Consider the following 24,030-nt stretch of genomic DNA (forward strand, 5'->3'; position numbering starts at 1 on the left):
GGCGGCGCGCGGCGGGGCGGGGCGGGGCGCGCGGCGCGTGGGCGGCGTAGGCGGGGCCGTAACGGGGCCACCGCCTTCCCCTCCCGCCCGGCCAGCAGGTGCCGACTCGCCGGTTTCGCTGGGGCTGAGTAACTGTCCCGCTGCGCGCAGGCCCCCCTTCCCCGAAACCGCCGCAGGCCCGGGCAGAGGCGGTGGAATTGGGTGGGCCCGGGCTCCCGGATGCCGGGGTCCGGTCCGCGCGCGGGCGGCGATCCCAGGGCCTTCGGGTGGACGGCACCCACCGGGCCGGCGAGGATGGCAACCGGCGCGCCCCCCGCCGGCGTCTCGGCGCACCACACCCTGCGGGGGGCGTCGGGTGCGAGTCTTTGGACTCCCAGGGTGCCCGCTGGGTGTGTGTGTGTGTGTGTGTGTGTGTGTGTGTGTGTGTGCGCAAGGTGCGGTCCCAGGGCGCCCGCAGGAAGTGCTCCTCACAGTCCCGGCTGAACCGGTCGGTCGGGCGCCTCAGGGCTTGGCTTCGCTTCTCCGACGCCGGCCGGGTCCCCCACCCGCTCGGCTTGGGGGCGCGGAGCCGGCGCCGGGGTCACGGCGGGCGGAAGCCGCTGACCTTTGCCTTAGGCCACACCACCGTCGGCAAGGATTGCGGCAGCAGCCGAGCCAGCGTAAAGCTGGCGGGGCAAGGCCATAAGCTTCCATGAAGCCGGAAAACAACGGGATGCAGACGTGCAGAGTGGCAGGGCCTGGCGGGTCACCGGGCTCACGGCATGTCTAGCACGGACTCAGAAACCGAGACCTCGCCACTGAAGACCTGGGGGCAAGCAGTGCGCGAACTCAGCACTCTTGATTTTCAAGGGGCTGGATCAGAGCTGTTTGGCGGCACTGAAGGGGCTCGCCTGGGGCTCATCAAGCAGCATCTCCTGGGCCCCTGACCCACACTGCAGATGCCCCGCTGACTGCTGGCTTCCAGGGCCCAGAACTTGGGGCGTTCAGGCCCCACCAGCTACAGTAACGCCTTTGGCTCTAATTAGCCGGCTTTGAAGATGAAACAGACCCGAGCCCCCACCTTAGCGCTGCCAACTAGTTTCTCTCCTTTCTCCAGTCTTCGCAGGCCCCTCCCTACCCCATCTTGCTGCCCTCCAGAGGGGAGGTGATAGGGAGTGGTTGGGTAGAGAGAGCTGGAAAAGAGGCTGTCTGGGTGCCCACGGTGCCAGGGATGCCAGGGGGATGGAGACAGGGAGCCACCCCCAGGGACAGGTCCAGCTGGAAAGCCCGGTCCCAACTCCTCTGGGCCCTGGCTCCACAGTTGACTCACAGGCGGCAGCCCCAAACCACTTCCCTCTAGGTGCCTCAGTTTCCCCATCTATAAAATGGGAGTGATGACTCCCGCCCAAGAGACTGTGGGGTGGGGCAGCCTGGCTAATTAAACCTAAGATGAAAGAGGCCAAGATGAGAGCAGCCCTGAGAGGGAAGTCAGCTTGGGGGTAACAAGGAGCCTGTCTGGTTTCCCTGTCTGAGGCCCAGAGGGTGCTGATAACTACATACCCCTAGCCCTCACCCCTCACAGGGAGGGAGGAGTGATTATTAAGCCTCTTTTACAGTTGAGGAGACAGGCTTCAAAGGGTCAGGAAATCCACCACTGACTTTGGCCCTCATTCAGCCTCAGACAGTCGCCAGCCTTTCTGAGCCTTGGCTCCTTTGGGGCCAGGGGTCTGGAGGGAGGGAACCCACGTGTGGTTCCCGATGTTGTGGTGGCCACATCCACACGGACTCCCAAGCTCACAGCAACCCTGGGCTACCGGGGGGTGGGTGCCATCCACAGATGAGGAAAGGAAGGCCCAGAGAAGTACAGTCACCAGCCCAAAGTCACAGAGCTCCTAAGAGGTGGAGCCTGGACCTCAGCAGACAGCCCCTCCATGCCCCTGACTCGGCCTCCTTCCACAACCAGCTGCCCTCAGCCCTCTTGGGTGTCCAGGTCCCGGGATGGGCCTTCTCCTTACCTGCTGGTGCAGATGTCCCTGCCCTGTTCCCCTGTGGCACAGGCCAGCCAGAGAGTTAAGCTCGGCCCACCAGCACTGAGAGCACAAACGTTCCCTGAATGTGCAGTCTGCAGGCCTGCCCTGGAAAGTGGCCTCCCAGCCAAGAGGTGTGGGCCGCAGCCAGGTTCCCTGCTCAGAACTCCCTACTCGATGTTCACACCTCACTCCTTCTCTTCCTGCTGAGTTTCCATCCTCCCCAGAGGCGTAGCCCAGCTCTGGGGAAGACACTAGACACAAGGCTTAGAAAGGGAAAGTCAGTTTTCCGAGGGGTCCTGAGCCTCAGTTTTCTCATCTGTAAAATGGGGACATGACCAACCCATCTTCCCAACGCTGGGTATACAGGGATGCTTTATTTTTTTTTAAAAAAATTTTTTTTTCAATGTTTATTTATTTTTGGGACAGAGAGAGACAGAGCATGAACAGGGGAGGAGCAGAGAGAGAGGGAGACACAGAATCGGAAACAGGCTCCAGGCTCTGAGCCATCAGCCCAGAGCCTGACGCGGGGCTCGAACTCCCGGACCGCGAGATCGTGACCTGGCTGAAGTCGGACGCTTAACCGACTGCGCCACCCAGGCGCCCCTACAGGGATGCTTTAAAAAGAACACATCAGGGGTGCCTGGGTGGCTCAGTCAGTTGAGCGTCCAAGCGTCCGACTTCGGCTCAGGTCATGATCTCTCAGTCCGTGAGTTCGAGCCCCAGGTTGGGCTCTGGGCTGGCAGCTCGGAGCCTGGAGCCTGCTTCTGATTCTGTGTCTCCCTCTCTCTTTGCCCCTCTCCTGCTCATGCTCTGTCTCTCTCACTCTCAAAAATGAATAAATGTTAAAAAAAAAAAAAAGAACACATCAATAGGCAAATCCATAGAGAAAAAGCAGAGTAATAGATGCCAAGGGCTAGTGGGAGGGAGGAAGGGGAAGGACTGCTAATGTGTACGGGGTTTCTTTTGGGGTGATGAGCATGTTCTGGAAGACTGGTGATGGCTGCACAACTCTGTGAAGACACCAAACCCCCTGAATTATATACTTTAATAGGGTGAACTTATGGTATATGAATTATATCTTAAAACCATTAAAAAAATTTTTTAACGTTTACTTATTATTGAGAGACAGAGAGAGAGAGAGCATGAATGTAGGAGGGGCACACTGCAGAGAGAGGCGGAGACACAGGATCCGAAGCAGGCTCCAGGCTCCGAGCTGTCAGCACAGAGCCTGACACGGGGCTTGAACCCACAAACTGCGAAATCATGACCTGAGCCAAAGTTGGACACCCAACCGACTGAGCCACCCAGATGCCCCTTAAAACAAGTCTTTCAATGCTTATTTTTGAGATAGAGACCGAGTGCGAGCGGGGGAAGGGCAGAGAGAGAGGGAGACACAGAATCTGAAGCAGGCTCCGGGCTCTGAGCTGTCAGCCCAGAGCCCGACGCGGGGCTCGAACCCACAAACTGCAAGATTATGACCTGAGCTGAAGTCAGATGCTTAACTGACTGAGCCACCCAGGCACCCCTAAATTATATCTAAATAAAGCTAGCAAAATAGTGTTAAAAGAAAGAGGTCCCTCGTGTACGGAACTTACATTGTGGGGGCCAGGCGGGGGAGGGCCACGGACAAACCTGACAAACCAAAATTTCACGGATTAAAAGATGCCTCCAGGGAAACAGAACAGGGTAATGGACCAGAGATGACTGGGGCGCAAGGATTTAGCTAGGGTGGCCAGAGAGGCCTCTCAGAAGCGGGGACGCTTGGCCGAAACCTGAATGACAAGAGGTAACCAGTCATCGGGTGGGGAAAAGGCTTCCGGGTGGAAGGCGCAGCGGAGGAGAGGCTTCAGCGGGACCAGGCCTCAGCAGGCTGGGTGGGTGGCGGGCCACGCGGGCACACAGAGCCCACGGGAAGCGAGACGCGTGTGTCAGGAGGTCAGCACCCGATCAAGGCGCACCGGCCTCCAAGACGTTCTTCCAGCTGCCACGGGAGCCAGGGGAGGGCTTGAGCTGAGGGGAGACAGCTAGCTGGGGGCGGGAGCTGTCCCGTGGCCAGGTGAAATGTGACAGGGCTTTGGACCAGGGTGGTAGCTGTGGAGTCCGGGGGCGTGGGCAGATGCGGGACGACCTGGGAGCGGAGGGGATTTGCCGGTGGGTGGATGTGTAGGGTGAGGAAAGGCGGGGGGCAGATGACTCTGGGCTTGGGTGCTGAGGACTTGGGAGCTGACAGTTCCAGTCTTCACGATGGGAAGTAAGGAGGGAGTGAAGCCTGGTGGCCACAGTGGTGAGCCTCACCTGGCTTCCTGGTCTCCTCCAGCAGGAAGCTTTGGCTTCTCCCTGCACTGCTCCAGAGGTTCCAGATGGCCCAGGAAGCCTCCTCCTCTGCCCACTGTCCCCCCGCCAGCCCCACCCGCTGAGCCTTTTGCCCACGATGACCGTGGGAGGGCTGCAGGCCCACGGGCAGGACCTCAGCAGACATGGAGGAGTTGGTGTCCTCACAGCACTTACACTTTGTCAAGGGCTTTGCGGCCTCCCCGAGGCCATTGCTAGATGGGGCCGGAAAGGCCACCTTTTGAGCAGAGGCCTTGGTGGCCAGGGCCCCATCGGCCTGCTGTAAGGCTGGGTCCATTCTTAGAGGCTGCTCAAAAACAAATCAACAGCGTCTCTTGACCGCTCGGAGGAACAGAGCTGGAACCAGGAGCCCCACTTTACAGATGTGGAAACTGAGGCCCTGCCAGGTTAGGCGGCTTGGCTTGAGTCCCCGGAGGCTAAAAGTCTGGGGCAGCCCCACTCCCGGCCCTTTCCTGCTTCTCCTCCCAGCACATCTCATCTCCCAGAAACCCTCTACCTTCAGCCTCTGTGCTTCCCAGCCCTGCCCCCTCCCTGCACCCCGTCCCGGCTCCCCTGCTAAGCTTTCTCTGAGAACAGGAAGGGGCTCTTCCAAGCCTTCTCCATCCAACTCTGCCTCGGCCCTCCCTGGGCTTCTCAGGGCACCAAAGGCGGGAGCCGGCCACTACTTTTTGGGGAGCATGGTCCTTGCTTGCTTGCTGGGGCTCTGGCTTCCTTTACACCCCTGTCCGCCACCCCAACAAGAGATGTCCACTCAGAATGCCTAGAATCAGAGCTCACGGCTCCATTAGCAGATGGCCCAGGCCACCTCCTGCTTGGACAACTGCAGCAGCCTCCTTACTGGTCTCCCTACGGCCACCCTCATCACCCTCCCCCGGACACACATGCTCCGTTCCCCTTAGCCGACCCCAAGGCTTTCCCACCACTCTGAGCCTCACATGACACGGCTCACCTGCCTCTTCAACCTCGGCTCCGACACCCTCCCATCCCCTTGACGATATCGCTGCCTGGTCTTTCTGTGCATCTCACGCACACTAGGCTCACTCCCACTCTGGGGTCTTTGCACCAGCCGTCAGGCTCTTCCCTGCTCTGCACAGCTCCTGGGTAGATCTCAGCACCCCCGGCCCGTCACTATCCCATCACCGAAGCCGTGCACCGCGCTAAAAGTTTCCTTAGTATTCTGTCTGCCTCGCGTCATAGAATCACCAGTGCCCAGCCAATGGTGGGTGTTCGAGAAGTATCTGTTGACTGGCTTAAGGACTGAACGAATGATATCTAACGGATGCCGTGTGAACAGAGCAGAAGGTGCCTGCCCTCATGGAGCTCGCAGGTTAGCCTGGTGTTCGTCCAGGTTCACACACGCCGTCTGGTTCCAGGGCTGCTCTCAAACCACAGGCAACACGCCAGCAGTCTATGGCTCCCATCTGCCCTACAGAGGTATTGTGTTTGACTCATTCCGTGGTTTTAAAAAAATTGAGCCAGCTTTTAAACATTGGTATATTTCACGTACAAATCTGGATATTTGGGGGTGGGGGGGGGGCTTCTTTTCCCAAAATGGACAGATGTGGCCACACCGGGTTTCTCTGCTCAAATGATATGATTGCTACTACACCCTTCCGATAGGCACATTCTCCATGGTCCCCACCACCCTCTCTCTCTCCCTGACAGCCTTTTATCACTGAACCTGCCCCATCGCCTTCCTTATGATAAATTTGCTCTGTATCCATGCCTCTACCAAGAGTTGGAACGTGAAGTCGGTTAAGCGTCCGACTTCAGCCAGGTCACGATCTCGTGGTCCGTGAGTTCAAGCCCCGCGTCAGGCTCTGGGCTGATGGCTCGGAGCCTGGAGCCTGTTTCCGATTCTGTGTCTCCCTCTCTCTCTGCCCCTCCCCCGTTCATGCTCTGTCTCTCTCTGTCCCAAAAATAAATAAACGCTGAAAAAAAAAAATTAAAAAGAGTTGGAACGTGAAAGGCTGAATGGGTCCCATGAGTCAAGAAAACCAGATATTCGTTCACTCAACAAATATTTATTGATAATCCACTATGTGCCAGCAACAGTTGTAGATAGGGCGGCGGAAACCATGGATGAACATCCCTCCCTCCCGGGGCCTCATTCCAAACACTGTGTAACATTCTTTTCACAAGTGGAGACATTTGAGTTGTTCCTCACTGCCCCCCCCCCCTTCCACGAGAAAGACTATGCTTCTCGTGTCCAGGGTCATCGGTGAAGACTTCGTCATAGTTTCCACGAAGCGCCTACTGGGTGACGAGCCCCTGTAAGGGTCTGGCACCAACCGAAATGCTCAGTAAGTGTTTGTTGAGTTCATTAGCTGAATTTACCTCCTAGGCAGGGTTGGTCAATGATGTTTCTCCAGGATTTATTCAAACGCTTAAGTCCGCGGCCGGCACTCAAGTCATGTCACTTGAACCCAAGGGTGCAGGTAAGAGGGGAGGACTATCAAAGTACGTTTGGGCTGCAAGGAGGCAGAGCCCTGGGAGAGGAGGGTGAAGGCGCTAAGAGTACCGCCTGCCAGAGGCCAGTGACCCCAGGAGGCAGGTGACAGGATTCTAAGGTGACAGACATTAGGAAACAGGCGAGGAGAGGAAAGCCCCTTGGCCAAGCTCACAGGCCCCACGAGGGAGGGAGGGAGGGGGCCTATCTGCTCCTGAAGTCCACACTCTCCCGGCTCACCTAGGGGGTGCTCCCAGAAAGTCCTGGGAGTGGGGGCGGGGCAATGTACAGGGCCTGCCCGGAAGTCGGACATCAGCGGTCTGCTCCTCTTGGACTTCTGGCTTTTGAATAGAGTGAATTCATTTATCAGACTCATTTCCTCTTAACCTGTTCCAGCAAACATTTAATACGTGAGAAAGGTGTATGTGTGGTAGAGATTCTGAAATGTTTATTTTACGGGGGGGGGGGGGGGGTAGGAGGAGAGCTAAAAAGAGGAAGGGGTCCCATTCCTGACCTCAGTGATAAGAGAAGCCCAGCCATGGCCCGGGGCCAAAGCGCCACAGTAACACCGAAGGCGACAAGCCAACAAGGGCTCTGAGGGTGGGCCTCCCTCCAGCTAAGCCTGGGGACTGGGCAGAGCCTGAATGGTTGGGGGGGGAGGGGGAGGGTGTGTGTCCCAGGCTGAACCTGGGCCCAGGGTGGGCTATGGGGGGGAAGCAGACAGGAGCTCCCTGCCTGCAGTGGCTGCAACCAGGCAAAGCAGATTGGGTCTGATTCCAGAGGGCCTGGGCCTCGGCCCGGCTGCACTGAAATCTGGCCAGTTGGGACCAGGATGAGGGTGTCTGCAGGTGTGTAAGCCCCAGTGACTAAGGCGCTGGGGTCCTTCGGGATCTCGGTGGACTCAGACCGGTTTAAACGCCCTTTCCTCCACGAAGCCGTCCGCACTTCCCCGGCCAGAAAGCGGGCTCTGGGCAGTGATGAGCCGATCTGCTCTCTCCGAGGGCACTCTCCGCTTTGCACCGCGGCCGCGTCCTCCCCACGCTACTCAGGCCTCGCGTGCCTTCCCGCACGGAGCCGGAGCCCGGCGAATACCTCTAGGCTGAAGCACGAATTGCTCCGCCAGGCCTTCGGGAACCGGGCCGCCTGGGCCCAGGCCCGGTTCAACAAGTGTGGGCGGGGCCGCGCGTTCCCGCCCCGACGGCTTCGCGCCTCCCCAGGCGCCGGGACGCGCCGGGCCGGGCCCGGGCCCCGTTGGGCGAGTTCCATTTCATCACCCGCGGAGCGTGCGAGCGCCGGTGCAAATAACGTTGTCCCCTCCCCTCCTCTGCTCCCTCCGAAACTCCGAAGCTTCCGTCTGCGAACGCTAGCATTCCCGGCTGGGAGGTCCCTGGAGGGCGGCGGCGCGGCCGGCGGGGCAGCCGGGTGCTGGGTGCCCTGCGCCGCCCCCCCCCTCCGCCCCCGCCCGGCCACCCCGCCCAGGCCGCGAGGCCACCTCACCCGCAGCGGAATGGAAACCGGTTCGACAGGTAACAAATAGGTGGTTGTCACCGTTATTTCCCAACGCATGCGCCGTCGCTCCCCGGGATACTCCAAGCTAATTAGCTCAGATCAACCCCCCCCACCCCCACCCCGCCCCAGCCACCAACACACACCGCCGCGAGCCAATAAAGCGTGAACCCGTCCGTCCGGCTCGCACTTTAAGACTTCCCGAGCGGCCGCGGGGGACGCCAGTCGATCCGGGAGACGCTTACCTGCCGCTGTCCCCGCCGCCCGGTGCACCTGGCCGCGAGGGCCTCCGTTCGAGGGAGGGCGGCGACGGCCCCGCGGAGTTGGAAACCGGCGCGCGCCGTCCCGGGCACGGTCTTCCCGAGGAACGCCGGGGCACTTGGGCCACTCCTTCCCTGAATTGCCCCCTCTCCTCCCCCGCCTCCGGCTCGGCCCGGGAAAGGTGGGACGGCTCCCGGCTCTGGTTACGGAAGCGGACGGTGCCGGGCGAGCAGGGTTCGAAAATGCCCCGCGCGTTTCTGGTGAAGAAGCCGTGCGTCTCCACGTGCAAGAGGAACTGGAGCGAGCTCCCCGACGAGGAGCGCGGCGAGATCTACGTGCCAGGTGAGGCGCCGCTCCGCGGCCCCAAGCCCTCCGCTGCCCTGGAGCCCGGGGCGCCCGAGGGGCTGGGAGCCGGGAGGCCCGTCCGGGCGGCGGGCGTGCGGGGCGCAGCGACGCGGCGCCCGGGGGCCGGCGCAGCCGGGGCGCCCGATTTAATGTTTAAGCGGCCGCGGCCCCGTTAGCCCGCGGCGCAGGGCGGGGGGGGGGGGGGGGGGGGGGGGGGGGGGGAGGGCGGGGGCGGAGGCGCCGGGTGGGGGCGGGGGCCGCCGGGAGGGGGCGAGAGCCGTTCCCAGGCCCCGCCACTGGCCCGGGGGCGGGCGGGTCCGAGGCGCGCGGCCCCGCGCGGTGCCGCCCTCCCCTCCACCGGCCCGAGCCGAGGCGCAAGGGAGGCAACGGGGTGTGTCACCGTTCAGGCGACCCTCCACTCTCACGTCGTAAATCCGCAAAGCCGGGACTTTTATGAGGCGGGAGGAGGGCACTGGAGCGATGCCACTTCGTGGGGGGGGGGGGCAGGGAGCGAGTTGGAGTTTCTGCCGAAATTTGTGCGAAATGTAAGACAAGACGCAGTTTAAGCCGCCTCTCGTCCTCTGCGGGCCGGAAGGTCGCGGTGAGGGTCGGGCAGCCGAGGGGGGCTCCCGGCTAGCTGCCCCGCAGAGTTCGCGGAGACCGTGGGGCAGGCGCCCGGCCGCACCCCGCTTGTCCTGAAGACCAAGGTGGGATCCGGTCCCACCGCTATTAGAAACGCGCCTCCTTCAGCCTCGCGGAGGACACACTTGATGGCAAGTGTGAGTGGCAAGGAGCCCATCCCACAGCCGAGGGACCAGGCCCCGGGGCGGGGGCGGGGTGGGGGGGAGCTGGTGCGCCCAGCTTGTTTTTGGAAGACGCCTTGACAGCGTCGGAGTCAACTTTGAATGAGTAAGCCGAGTTGTTTCTCGAATGGCATCTTCCTCTGGAAGCCTTGAGAACATTTTCGTGCCTTCTGTCCTCCTCCACCCCCCTTGGTCAGGACAAAGCCAGCTTCCTTCCGAGCTCCCCCTCCCCACACCCTGCCCGGAGCCTCCAAGGGGGTGGGGGGAGAGGTTGTAATTAACCAACCGACTTTGACCCTTGATCTGCAGGCTCCCTGGCACCGCCCCAGGCCTTGTAGGAAAGTGGTGAAATGAGGGCGGTGAGGGGCCCTGGAAGGGCTCTTGCCTCAGTTTCTCTCCTGAAGAAATTGGTGGAGACAGTGGGTGTAGTGATGAGATTTCTGTGGCCTGATCTGCCAGGATCCAATGGCCTGTGGCGCTGGGGATGTTTCCCAGCTTAACCTTATCTTAAAGCTGCTTCTACGGCCTCCTTAAAACAAGGGGAAACTGAGACAAAAGGCAAGTGAGCTGCCGGCTCACCTGAGGTGGATTAGGGTGTGGGCCCGGATGCTGTTTATAGCTTTCGGCCTGCCCAAGTTCCCTGGCGGGGTGGCTGTTCCACCCCCAAAGGGCCGGGAGAGGATCGGAGCCCCCTTCTTCGCTCCTGCCTCCTCCCTCACCTGTGTTTGCATTGCTGCTTAGCTGCTCCTTCGGATCTGATAAACTGAACTTGGACTGTGTGAAAGGTGAGCTGAGCCTTGCAGGAGACTCGGTGTGCTGTTATTTTTAGTTTTATTTCACATCCCAATCAGTAACAGATCATGTGTTGACTTTTACAAAGGACAAAGAAATTCCGTTCGTTCAAATCATTGACTTCCTTGCATCCTGGTGATTTTCCCCACCTTTCCCCACCACGGTCCTGGTGGCCATAGTGGGAGTGGTGGGGGAGGCTTCTCCCCAGGGGCTGTCCCAGCGGGTGATGAGGAAGGCTTCTGGGTGGTCTGTGCCCCCCTCCGCCCCCCCTCCCCCGCTGCTGCTGTCCAGGTGAGGGGAGATGTGCAGGCCTCTCACACAGGATCGAGGGGATTGGCCCAGATGTTGGGTAGGGGGTCGAAACCTGGAGGGCACAAGTGACAATCTGCTCTCATTGTCTTGGGGAGGGAGAGTCCTGTGGGGTGAGGCCCAGGGTAGAAGGCAAAGCACTTAATTTAGCCTCTAAAGGCCACGTGGCCCACTGGAGAGTTTTCCCACAGGTTTTGGAAATGAGAAAGGGAATGTTCTCGGGCCACGCTTGGGTGCCTCAGCTGGCTGGAGAGTGGGGAGTGTGTTTTGTGGTGGCCTGTCCCCTGGCTGAGCCATTCCATCACTAGCCGACCATGACCCCAGGAGCCGGCTGGGCACGTTTCCTTCACCCCACCTCACAGACTCAGCACGTTGTGACCAGCTAAGCATTGACCCCATTCCCACTGTGAGAGGCACTGGGGGAGGGGGGGCTGAAGCTGGGGAATAGTGAAATACTTGAGGTCTGACCTTCCTGCCAGGGCCCTCTGAGACCCTTAAAGCATCAGAGAGCGCCTGGAAGGAGGCACTTTTACCGACTGAAGGCCCAAGGCTCCAGTCTGACCAGCACTCCAGCCTCTCTCCCTGAGACACAATTCTAGAAGTTCCCACCCCCAGGGCAGAACCTTTCCCTGGCCTCACTCTCCTTCCAAAGCTGAGGAAAAAGCCCAGAAGTGGGCACATGGGGCTAAAAGGTCATAGTGGAAGGGAGATTAACAGCTACCGATTTGGGTCCAAGAGCTTGGCCTCGAGCCCTTCACTTCCCCCGCCCCCAGCGTTTCTCCTTTGTAGTGTCAGTGTTAATGTGCTGGGACTAATGCTGGTTTCTTGAGGAGAAGCCCAAGCACCTGTACCCAGGGCCCGAATTCCATGTCTTGCACTGAAGGGGATGCTGGGGAAACCCCGCACGACCAGCCCCTGCTGAGGAACAACGAAAAGCCAGGAAGGTACTTGAGGGTAGAGAGATGAGCCCGGAAACAGCCTAGAAGCTGTAATGAGGTGCTCCCAGATGTGGGTGTCCCAGGGCCTCTTCCAGGCGCCCCCTTCTCCGCATCGGGGCCTCTCTTGTCTATCTTGCCAGTTCGCCAGCACATGCCTGTCCCGGGGAGCCGCTTTTTGTCCGGCCGCGGTGGACAGGCCTCTCGGTCATCTTTGGGCCCCAGAGTATATGTGTGTGGGTGGGGGGAAATTAGGCCTCCAATGAGGATCATTCTTGTCATTCCTGGGAAGTGCTGGCAGCGAAGGACATGTCTGCCACACTCTCCAGGGAGCGAGGCAGGGAGCATAGAAAGCCAGACAGGGATGGAGACAGAAAAGCAACTTGGGCCCGGGCAGTGGCCTAGATGGGGCTCCTGCCTGTCCCATGGGGCGCCGTCTCCCAAAGCTGCCAAACTGCTCCAGGCTGGGGTGACCCGAGGCAGACTCCTGCCAGACCATTTGTCCCAGAAAGAAAGCAGGTGAGGGCAAGGCCTCCGGGCGCAGGGAGGACTAGAGCGGAGGGTGGCCACTGCCGATGGTTACTTCTGACAAGGGTGGTGTCCCACAGGGGCGCGCGGCCCTGTGGTGGCCAGAAGGGCGGCAAGGACGCGCAGGGAAGCACAGTTCACGGCCGGTCGGGGCCATCCGCCCTGGTGTGAGGGCTCAGGTGCTCCGTGTTAGCGTCGCTGTGGCCACGGCACGACAGGCAGTTGGGAAAGGGGGAAAAGATACTGCCTGAGAGAAAAACTTGGCATTCAGAGTGGGCACAGTGGGCTGAGCAACCGGCCCGTTGTGTTTCCAGGGCCGCCCGCCTCTGCCACCTGGCTGGCACTCGCTGCCTTTCGGGCATCGAGAGCTGACCCGCTGGGGCCGGGGGAGATGGGCACGGGGGACTCCTGTCTTCCCTGATAACACCAACCTGGGCCGTGCTGATACACTGTCCCTGCCCGTTCAGAGCTGACTTAACCACACCCCGGGTCAGCACGAGCAGCGGCCCCCGTGTGGTCAGAGGCTGGGTCCTCACATCTGCTTTACCTGCTCTCCCTGGGGAGCCGGCACCAGGCCCCGTGCCCGGCCCCGACCTGAGGCCTTGCTGGGTAGGGGTAGGACCTGGCCCTCTGTCCAGTATTTGGCCAGCAGCTCTCAGTCTGAGGGAGGCGGGGCTTGCCGGGGGAAGGAGGAGAAGGGCCTCGGGTGGCAAGCTGCTCCCGGCCCAGCCCTCATCATCCAGTGGAGGCGAGCTGGGCCAACACGAGGGGAACCCGCGCGCCCCTGAAGGAGTAGGGAGAGGGCCAGGCTGGTGCGGCCTCGCCATTCTCCACGGCTGTGGGCGGGTGATGAGTAGCCACAGCCGCCGCCTTGCCGGAAACGTCTAATTAGGGGACAGAGAGCAGCACAAGCAGGGCCCGACCAGTTCTGCTTCCTGTCTCCGGCCACCCAGTGACACCCAGTGACAGGAGCGGCATGCCCTGAGCACGCCCTGTGCGTGCGGCCGCGGCAGGGCCATGCTCCCGGGGGTGGCGGGAAGACAGGTTTGGCGGGGTGGATGGGATGAGGCAAACGTCCCCACCCTGGCAGCCGAGTGGCGGTGTGTCCGGCCTCCCCTGCCCCTGGCTCAGGGTAGAGGCAGCTCCGAGGCCAGACCGGGCAGGCTCGCTCCCTGTCCCCAGTTCCCCAGCACCAGCATCGCCAGGCTTCTGTGGAACGGAAGAGGCGGGGGCAGGAAGCGGGTGTTCTCCCAAACCGGCCTGGACCCTTGGAACCCTAGCCGTGAACACCTCACCGCCACCCCCTCAGTGGAGCAAGGGAGCCAAAGTGACAACTCACTTTGAGCACGAACAAACTGGTTAGCCCTCACCTGCCGTCACTCCTCCCTCGGCCGCTCCTTGTGCAGGCGGTGTGGCCGGGCTCCAGCTTTCAGGAGCCTCGCTCAGGCTATGTGATACCGAGAGACAGAAGAGGGTAGAGGTTTCTGTTTGTCTCTACCTGGATTGAGAAATGGAAATTGTCATTCAGCTTTGAGTTCTTGGCCAAGATCTCCGGTGGCTGGTAAACCGGCATCAGAAGGGGAGGGGTAGACACACCCCTGCCCTCCCCCAGCCCCCCTCCTGTGCACACAGACAGCCAGCCAGCGCTGTGGGCAGGCCGGAGGGACCCCAAGAGCTCGGGCCTGATGTCCAGCCTCCCGGCGTCCAGAGAGAGGCGCCACGCCAGCTCAGAGGCCAGGCCAGGGCCAGGCACTGGTGAATCAACTCCCGGAATGAGGTGGCTCATCAAAGTCCCCTGGACAGGCAGACGCCAGTGCCAGCAGAACGGGTTCTGGGCGGCAGGCGGGCACATTCTGCCCTTGTCAGACCTTTGTTGTGTTTTGAGGGGGCGAGAGCCAGGGCCTCTCCCGAAACTTGGGTGCTTTCATATTCACCCTTCCTCCATCAGTACGTTCCTCTGCCTTCCACCTCCAGCCTTGCCTGCGGTGTCCCGGGAGAAGACGGGAGGGCAGTGGCCCTCCTGCCCTGGGACCACCCCTCCCTCCCTGGGTCCTGGTCCTTTCTGTCTCACCAGCTCTGGGGCAGGGGGTGCTGAGGGCCTTGTTCGTGTCTGAGACCTTGACTCAGCCTCCTGAGTCCTTCTCCCTGAAGACCTTCGTCCTTTCCTTCCTTTACCCTTCTTGACCTTTCCTTTTGAAGCTTGGAAAATGTTCCTAGCTTTTGGGCTTTAAGCAGAGCTGACCCTTGAACAACAATGTGGTTTGAACTGCACGGGCCCACCTCTATGTGGATTTTTTTCTGATAAATACAGTACAATGAATGCATTTTCCCTTTCTTTAATTTTTTTTTTTTAACATTCATTTTTAAGAGTGAGAGAGAGCATGAATGGGGGAGGGGCAGAGAGAGAGAAGGAGACACAGAGTTCGAAGCAGACTCCAGGCTCCGAGCTGTCAGCACAGCGCACGACGCGGGGCTCGAACTCGTGGACCGCGAGATCGTGACCTGAGCTGAAGTCGGACTCAACCGACTGAGCCACCCAGGCGCCCCTGCATTTTCCCTTTCTTACCGTTTTCTTACTAACACTTTTTCCTCTGGCTTATTGTTATAATACATGTAACCTACAGAATGTGTGTTAGTCAACTGTATCTCTTATCGCTAAGGATTCCGGGCTATGAGTAGTTAAGTTTTGAGGGAGTCAAAAGTTCTATTCGGACTTTTGACCGTATGGGGGGGGGGGGGGGGGGGGTGGCGGTCAGAGCCCCTATCCCCTGCACTGTTAAAGGGTCAACTGTATAATAGAGTTTAGCCTTTTGGGAGGAAAGATACCGATAAGTGAAAACATGAGCTCGTTTGCCCCAGCTCTGTCGGCTCTGAGACCCGTACCCTGTGTGTCACTGAGGCAGCCGTTCGTCTTCTCTACTCCACACTGGGGCCAAGCCTCTCTGGCCCCGTTTAGTGTGAGGTGTCTGCCGTGGGGAGCGGCCGCGTCAAAGGACTGCCAGGTATCGGCGCCTCGGAGGGCGGAGGTTGGGAGCCCAGCCCTCGCTGTGCCACGAGCAAGCAAGCGGTCCCTGCTGTAGGGGAGGGTTGCGCAACCGCCGGGCAGGCCGCCCAGGAGACTGTTACACCGCATCCACCTGCTGCTCCCTGACCTCCTCCCTGCCCCACCTCACCTGGCCTGTTTGCCTGCCGAGCTTGGCCAGTGGGAGTGGGGAGCCTAGAACCCCGATGGCTGGCAACAGCGACACCCGCCAGCCTGGAGGACCACTCAACACCCCCCCCCCCCACCGCCCCAGGCCAGCAGCCCAAAGAAGCAGCCCAGAGTGGCTCAGGCCACCAGGGACCCTTCAGGGGCAGGGGTGGACCCCTGGGCCCAGGGCCTCCAGTGGTGCCCCTTGTCCACGCAGGAGCGTGGATGAGGCCCGGAATCCAGAGGGACTGGCCCAGGTGGGGCAGGCAGACAGCTCTGGAGGGATAATTGGCAGGGCAGGTCCGGCCCTCCCAGTTCCGCTAAGACACAAATTACTCAGCGGGCAGGCCTGTGGGCTGTGGTGCTTGGCCGGCGTCACCTGTAATTACCTTAATGGGGCGGGAGGGAGGCGCAGCATGTATGGGCCGGGGGCAGCCCTGCTCTGCCGTTTGCCTGCAAGGGGCAGCCCGCTGCCAGGCAACCTTCCGGAAATCCCACAGGGTGCTGTTCTCCCCAGCAAGCCCCTCACCTGGCATTTCTTCTCTCTGCAGTCAGTCTGGGCTTCTGCCCACCACAGCCCTACCGGGAGCCAGAGCCGTCAGTGGCTGAACCCCCGTCTTGCCCCCTGGTTTTGGACATGAGCCTTCGGGACTCCAGCTATAGTGTGGCCCCTGGGCCCTGCGTGGTAGCCCAGCTGCCCTCTGATGACATGAGTCGTTTGGCAGACCCCCAGAGCAGAGACCACGGCTTCCTGCGCACCAAAATGAAGGTACCGACCCTCACACTGTCTCCAAGGACCAGGAGCGTGTCTATAGTCCTGTGTCCGGCCCACAAGACGTGGCACAAATGAGACCTAGGCAGTAGCTGGCCTTGCATCTGGGTCCAGGGTCCCGTAGAGAAGTGAACCCAGCAAGGCACAGATGGGGACGGAAAAGAAGAGAAGCAGGTCCGATGGGACAGTGTCATACACTGAGAAGGAGCAGCGGGGTGCAAGAGACATCCCACCCTCTGGAGGCCATTCCAGGGGTTGTTTCCTTTTGTTTCTGGCCTCAAGGGGAGCCACCTCTTTGCGAGTCCCAGAAAAAGCGAGTCCCATGGAGACGTGAGCCCGGCTCAGTGCCTTCTCCTGGGTTCCCATCCGTGCCGCATCCGGAGTGAGCTCTGGAGTCCACCTGGTGGTTAACTGTCTCTTGAGGCCTGTGCCCGGCGGCCTCCACCTTCCCCGGGTGTGCCACTTCCGGCCCCCTCCGCATGAGGCCCAGTGTCTGGGGCGAGAGCTGGGGAGCTGTGCTCAGCAGCGGGGGCAGTGAGGAGCGTGGGCCCCTGCTTTCGAGGAGCGCGCAGACAGCAGGGCTGTCCCTGGCTAGGCCCGCGTTCCTGAAAGTTCTAGGATCCGGAAGCACCCGCCAGCGGTGATGTAGTGGCAGGGTTCTGGTAGCCCTTTTCTCTGTGCCAAAGGGCCGAAGAAAGCTGGCAGTGCAATGCTGTTCCTTCCTCTCTTCCCTGTGGGGGCCAAGTGTGTGTAACTAGAGGGAGACCAGCCACACGTGTCCTGGGTGCTTGGCCAGAGAGCCGGCGCGGTGCCCCTGAGCCCTCGCGGGCCTCCCTCCCGTCCCTTGGATCCTGGTGGGTAGGGAGGCGGTGCAGAGAGAGCAGAGGGCCCAGGATGGCAGATGTGCCGGAGGAGCGAGTCCTGACCCAAAAGGTCTCGACTAGCTAGCAACAGGCGGCATCGCCCCAGTGCCAGAAGCGGTGGAGGAGGAGGTGCGGGGTGACGGGGTGACCCGGTGCCCGGGGAGCTCAGGAGGGGGTGCTGGTAACCGAGGCGGAGGGTGGAGACCACGTCTCCCCGTGCTGGCCAAGGTGCTGGACAGGTGCCCGGGGAGCAGAGGGTGGCCGGGGTTTTCTTCCCAATGATCCAGGGCAGCGGGGGGAGGCTGGGAGGGAAAGATAAAGCAAGACCGGCCCTACATGACAGTTAAGGCACTCATCTCCACACCGGAGATGTGAGGTTTTCCGTAATCACAAAAAAAAGAAAAAGGAAAGGGTTTATAAGCAAGAGAGTCGTGAGGAGGCAGAGGGACGCGAGTCATGCTGTGGTGGGCCCGGCTCGGGTCAAAGCCGGGGGCCTCCAGGCTGGGCCGAGGGGGGCTGCCGTAGGGCCCGCGCGGCAGACATCCCCTCGGAGAGTGAGGTCAGAGGGCAGAGGTGGAGAGCCGCAGATCGGAGCTCACCTTTCTACCAGGTGATGGCGAACCAGCTGTTTCTACAGGTAGTCAGTTGCCCGTCCCTGGAGAAGGTAAAGGGGCCGCGCGGCAACCGCGAAAGGGGATTTGGGAACCGGACAGGAGGCCCGACCGTTGACCCAAAGGTGCCCTCCAGCCCCACCACGGCGGGCCTGGGGGCCCAGAGGTGTGGAGCGCGGCTTCCCCCGGGAGGCGGGGGTGGCTTTGTGTCCTCCTGCTGTGTGGACTGCAGCCACGGCTCCTGGTCATCTGCCACCGACACCGTCCTCGCCTGCAGGTGACCCTCGGGGACAGTGCCGGCGGTGACCTCTTCACCTGCCACATCTGCCAGAAGGCCTTCACCTACCAGCGCATGCTGAATCGCCACATGAAGTGTCACAATGACGTCAAGAGGCACCTCTGCACCTACTGTGGGAAGGGCTTCAATGACACATTCGACCTGAAGAGACACGTCCGCACCCACACCGGTAAGAGGAGCCCCTTGGCCGGGAGCGAGCACACCCAGACTCTGCCCGGCCAGGGCCACGCGGGGGACCTCGGCGACGGGGCGGCCTCGGAGGGGCGCCTCGGAGCTCAGGCCCCAGGTCCTCCTCAGCTCATCGGTGAGGCCACTCGGGGAGCCGGAGGCGGACGGGCCTCCTCTGTTCCTCTTCCCCGGTGTCAGGTGGCCCGGCCTTCCTGAGTCAGGGAAGCTTCCGGCGGGCTCCTTGTCGGGACCCTGACACCGGCCCCCCTGTCCCTGCAGGCGTGAGGCCCTACAAATGCAGCCTGTGCGACAAGGCCTTCACGCAGCGCTGCTCCCTGGAGTCTCATCTCAAGAAGATCCACGGCGTGCAGCAGAAGTACGCGTACAAGGAGCGGCGGGCCAAGCTGTACGTGTGTGAGGAGTGTGGCTGCACGTCCGAGAGCCAGGAGGGCCACGTCCTGCACCTGAAGGAGCACCACCCCGACAGCCCGCTGCTGCGCAAGACCTCCAAGAAGGTGGCCGTGGCCCTGCAGAGCACCGTCACCTCCCTGCTACAGAGCAACCACCACCTGTGAGCGGTGCCGCCCGGCCTGGGCCCCCCTCCCCGCTGCCTGGCCCGGTCCTCCCGCCGCCACGCCTTGCCGGACACGGCGATGGGGACCACCGGAGCCCCCCAGCACCCGTGCTCACTCAGGCGCCACATCGAGTGAGCTCTGCTCGCGGCTGCATCTGTCTTCCGGGCAGAGGCCGGGCCGAGCCTGGGCAGACACGTGTGAGTACAGGGCGGCCGTGAGGCCAAGGCTGCCTTCAGGTTGAAGGAGAGCACACCTAGAGACGGGACTTCCCTCCCAGAGGAGGCGCGGAGGATCCCCTTTCTGCCCTCTGGAGGGCAGGGGCGGGGCCCGCCGGGCGAGGACCACAGAGTAAAGAGCTCCCTGCACACCGAGGCGGTGGGGGAACTGGCAGCTGCCTGAGGAGGGGGGATCTAACGCTTAGGGCCGCGGTGGCGGGCTCTGCCCTCCCCACACGGAGCCGCAAACCCGCGTGTGCACACAGGAGGCCTTTCCACATATCACCTCATTTTTAGGAAATCGACTACAAGGTGCCAAGGAAGTTTTATTTCCTTTTTTTAAAGATGACAAATGTACAGATATTAATATATTTTTGGTGCCGATGGCGGCTGTTTTTAAGAGAGGATGGAGCTGGCTTTTCTCCCTCCCCGTGCGGTTCTATTTATCCTGGACATTTCACACCTCCTCTGTGCCTTGGTTCTCCTGAGACGTTTAACCTGAGACTTTCCTCCGGCCCTGCCTGGGGAACGCGCTGCGCTCTGTTCTTCCCCTTGGGCTGGGGTAGCGCATCACACTGGCTCTTCCCTTCCCCCGTGACCCTGCCTCCCTCCCACATCCTTTCAAGGCAAGCCTGGGGGTTCCCGAGAGCCTGCTTGCCTCCTACTAACAGACCTCCTTTTGTGGAACGAGAGTCACCATGGCGAAGGCCGAGTTAGCCCAGCTGCGGCTCGAGGAGGAAGCCCGGCGGAAGCGAGGAGTCTTTGATGCGCCGGGTCCACTGTCTGAGACACTGAGAAGACTATGGGGCCAGGCTGCAAGGCCTGCCTTTTTCCTGGTTGAGTGAAAAACCCTAGGACGGCAGCAAAAAAAAAAAAAAAAAAAGGGGGGGGGGGGACAGAGAATAATAACCAGACACATCAGAAACCTCTCAGGAGGACAGTATTAGATGGCTGTCAAGTTATATTTGTAGCCGATTTTCTGACTGTTTTTCATACGGCTAGGCTGGGTTGTGAGCATGTAAGGACAGAGCCGTCCTGGGGCTGCTTGGCTCCATCTGAGGATATCAGCCAGGCTCTATCGGCTTGGCTGTGCCTCCTGCTGAAAACAGGAAAGGGGCGTGGGTCAAAAGGGAGAGAGGGGCCGGAGTGGAGCCAGCCTGCAGAAGAACGAGAAGGCAGACTCGAAAGAGGTCCGCGGAACACGGCGGGCTGGGCCGCCCAGCGCAGCCACACCGGAGGCAGCACCAGCGTTGGCTGCCGACGGGAGGCGGGCTGCCCTGACTTCCCTCCGAATGTGTACAGATCGTTTCAGAAGACTGCTTTAGTTTAGAGTGTCTGGGAACTGCTGTATTCTGGAAGTTACATAGTGTGAGATAACATTATCCGGAAGCCCTGTTTCGTCTATATTTCTGTGTCCCTGTGCTATTGCAATCTGGGGGAGTCCTAACGCTCTGTGTTGTCTTTTATTTTATAGCTTTCCCCCAACTATTAAAATCAAAGAATTCTCGTCTTCTGCATTCCTGCTTTTTTGTCCCATGGACCTCTTTTTCCACCTGCAGGGAAATTAATCAAAACAATTGTCGCATTCTATTCAAAGATCTACCCTTATATGGTTACCGGTAGGCCTCGAGTCAAGACAGGAATCTGGCCTGGATAGATTAGGTGGCCTGCCCGTGGTCTCGGCAGTCAAGGCCTGCGACCCTTGGGCTGAGACTCTGCTCTCGGCTGTGGCAGCCGGGCTTCCTCTCAGCTCGCCTCACCTGCCTGACTCCCACATCCTGACGTGGGTCTCCGCCAGGCCAGTGCAGTCACTCGGGGTCCCGTTTCGGCTTCTCTTCCCAGTTCCCTGCCAGGACCACAGAAGGAAAACCGTGATCCCAAATGACAGGGCACAAAGGTCACGTCACTTCCGGCTCAGACACCTAGCTATAGGGACGGCCACATTTGCACAGCGCTTGTTCTGTGCGGGGCACACTTGTGTTTCACGCACACGCGCTCACTTGATCTTTCGGCCACCGTCTGGAAGGTGCTGTTACCACCACTGGCAGAGAAGGTAGGTAGTGGCCCAAGGTTTCCTGACCGACGAGTGGGTCTGGGCTGGGAGCAGACAGCCTGGCTCGGGCTGTGCTCGGAAGCCCGGTGCACTCTGCTGCGACAGAGACCAGGAGGCAGCATGCGCCTCTAGGCAAGCCGAACGAGACCGGGACTTTGAGATTAAGGGGCCCTTCCCGTCACCTACCCAAAATCGCTCGCGGAGACATGATCACTCTGGGGACCTGGTCCCTGAGTCCCAGTTCAGTGTTCTTCCATCCTGTCCCTTCCCTGTTAGATGGACAACGAGGAGGGGGCGGCTGCCAGGCGTGGGCCTTTGACGTGATGTTCCAGGAGGTGGGAAAAGAGCACCCTGGTGCTGTGAAGAGAAAGGAAAACGTGGGTCCGACGCGTAAGGCTCCCTGGGAGAAGCCCAGAGGATCGGAAGGGCCCCTAACCCTCCCTGTGGCTCTTTCAATAGCCAGGCACAGAGGATTTTTATCTCTAGAAACCTCCAAACGTGAAAGGCCAACCAAATCCCATTTCTCCCTGTCCCGAGATGAGCAAGAACCCATTGTTGGGAACCCAGATGAATAATTGTTGTGTCAACTTTAGGAGGAGCTGGGGATAAGCTTCTAGGAAGCCAGGGATGGGGGTGGGGGAATGTTCCTGGGGCCCCCTGCGAGCCTTTACTTTCTCTCCCACTCCTTTGAAGAACTCAAGGGTGGGACACCTCTCAGATGAGCCCTTCCGTAGCAGTATCAGGCCAGGCAGTCCCAGTTCGAGGGCCCATGATGATCTCCAGACTCTGCAAGGAAAAGTAGGGGGCCTCCGCTGACTGGGAAACGGGCCCCAGTCAGGCAGGGAGAAGAGACGAGTGGGAGTCAATATATAACCAGGGACACGCGTGTGGCCAGACTACAAATGCCGGGAAACCCCCAAACGAGTCTTTTGCATCTGAAAGAGTAAAGACTTCTTGGAAGAAGTGGAGCCCCGGCTGGGCTGGCTGGAAAATCGGGGATCTGCGTAGGACAAAAGAGGGGGGAAGGTGCTTGGGGGGAGGGAAGAGTGGGGGTCTCACCCAGAAGGGAAGAGGTGTGGGCCGTGGGGTGGGCAGAGGGCCTCTCTATTTCCATCGGCAATCCGGATGCTTGCTTTGTCCTCAGCACCACCACAGGCAGGTTCGAAACCCTCCCCAGGTGCCAGTAAGAGCTGATGAGAAGGTGAGATTCCGACAGGAGAGCTGGCCGGGGCCCAGGGAGATGGCCTCGTCGAGGATGGACGTCGAGTCCTCTGGTCAGAGCTGAAAACAAAGCAGACAAGTGTGGGGTGGGAAAACTTTCTAACAACCGGAAGTGCTAGGAAGGTTTATACCTTACCTTTTTATGTGTTTTCTTTTTTTTTTTTTTTTTTTTTTTTTTTTTACAATAAGCATATCTGACGTTTACAACCAGAAGAAGATAACATTGTAAACTAGTTTAGGGGTTTTCGCTGCCACAAAGGTCAACACATCCATGGGGAGACGGGGCTGCCCTCCCCCGAAAAGCGAATGTGATCTCGGACAAGGTCACAAGTGTGGCGTCAACAACCAGAACGGCCTCCCTCCACTTTGGGCTGCTCACCGGTCAGCCGGTCTGAGGCCCAGCCCTGTCTCGTGCTGTCTGCGCGGCCCCCGGGCAAGTGACCTCGCCTCTCAGCTTCCTCATCTTTAAAGGGAGGTGGGTTCCTAAGTTCGAAAGTCCCATTCTGGTAGAAAGACTCTGTGTCTCTAGGCCCCCATCTCGATAAAATCTTTGAAAAAACTCACAAACTGCAGTGGAGACGGGGAGGCGAGAAGGGCTGAGAAGCCGCTCGGCGGCCGGCAAAGACCGGCAACACAGCTGCTGGCTTGGGGCAGAGGGAAGGCTTCCCCGGGTGGTTCCAGCTGGCAGAACCTGGGCCAAGACGTGAGGATTAGGCGGGGGCAGACCCTGCTGCAGGGAGGGCAAGACTTCCAAGCCCCGGCACGGCTTAGCCATGAGGTGGCCGCATGGGGTGGGGGTGGGGGCAGCGGAGGGGAGCCCCAGACACTGTCGCTGGAGGGCCGGGAAGCCATTTGTAAGGAATTCCTAACAGGACTGCATCATGGGACTGAAGGCTGGACAACACAACCCTCAGGACTCTACCCATGACATTCTAAAAGGTGGGGGGCCAAGGTGCAGCGGTCATGATTTCCAAACCTGTTCACCATTCCCAGGAAGGCAGAGCCAGGGTGGAACGCCAGTGAACCGCATGGAATGGGACAGAAAACACTGGGAAGAGACCAGCTGGGGGCGGCTGTCTCATACTCTGGGCTTGAGGTGATGGGGACCTGGACTTGCTGGGGGAAGCAGGCCCCTTCTCACTGCCTCTGGCCCTCGCCCATCCCCTAGGGCCACCCAGAACCAGGCCACTCCCTCGGGACACCTGACTCCATGATGTCCTGCCCTCCTCGCGTCCAAGACCAACGTGCCCTCCTCCGTTCCTCACGCACAGCCCCCTTCCCGAGTTTCCACAGTCTGTTTTGACGTTCCATCCCCCATCCCCCATCCCCCAGGGAAGGCTGGCAGATGTGCAGATTCTGGTCTTGGGCAAGGGACGTACATAGAGAATTAGATCTTCCAGGTTCTGTTTCCTGAATATAAGAGCTGGGCATCAAGTGACAGATTTCCTCTGTTCTTCCCTTGTTCTCTCTGTGTAAATGGGCTGAGAACTTCTACCCTGATCGACGTTTCAAAGTAGAATAAAATACCAATCAGGTAACTACCGATGTGCTCAGAGGAGAGGGCCGGGGAGCCAGCCGCCCTGTGTCACCTGCCTCGATCTCAAACGGGGGCACCGCCAGCCCTTACACTTCAGCTCTCTCTTCAAGCTTAAGGGGTGGCCACCCCCCGCCCTGCAGAGAGGAAACCCCGGGCGGGGCTGCCCCGGGGCAGACAGCAAGTGCCACAGGGTGGACTGCTCTGTGCCAGGCTGCTGGGCCACACTGCCCATCGGCAT

The 24,030-nt window shown here is 60.3% G+C and overlaps 2 protein-coding genes across 4 annotated transcripts in view; one reads left to right on the forward strand and one right to left on the reverse strand.

Annotated features, from left to right (window-relative positions):
- Positions 1–8,668: 8,668 nt before the first annotated feature.
- Positions 8,669–18,872, forward strand: OVOL1 (ovo like transcriptional repressor 1). Its single transcript, XM_030333217.1, has 4 exons — positions 8,669–8,919; positions 16,031–16,248; positions 18,003–18,192; positions 18,471–18,872. The coding sequence occupies exons 1-4, from the start codon at positions 8,820–8,822 to the stop codon at positions 18,764–18,766; spliced, it is 804 nt and encodes a 267-aa protein (XP_030189077.1). The 5' UTR covers positions 8,669–8,819; the 3' UTR covers positions 18,767–18,872.
- A 52-nt stretch (positions 18,873–18,924) lies between these two features.
- LOC115526469 (golgin subfamily A member 6-like protein 2) overlaps positions 18,925–24,030 on the reverse strand; it is a 33,698-nt gene continuing 28,592 nt past the window's right edge. The window contains exons 3-7 of one of the 3 annotated variants that reach the window (XM_032594926.1): positions 22,094–22,315; positions 21,706–21,820; positions 21,221–21,391; positions 20,742–20,827; positions 18,925–19,832 (exon numbers count right to left, since the gene is read on the reverse strand). The gene's annotated coding sequence lies outside the window, so the exon portion shown is untranslated. The remainder of the gene's footprint in view (positions 19,833–20,741; positions 20,828–21,220; positions 21,392–21,705; positions 21,821–22,093; positions 22,316–24,030) is intronic. The other 2 variants (XM_032594928.1, XM_032594927.1) reach the window with 2 other exon arrangements.

Source organism: Lynx canadensis, chromosome D1 (assembly GCF_007474595.2).
Source record: "Lynx canadensis isolate LIC74 chromosome D1, mLynCan4.pri.v2, whole genome shotgun sequence".
Classification (NCBI taxonomy): Eukaryota; Metazoa; Chordata; class Mammalia; order Carnivora; family Felidae; genus Lynx; species Lynx canadensis.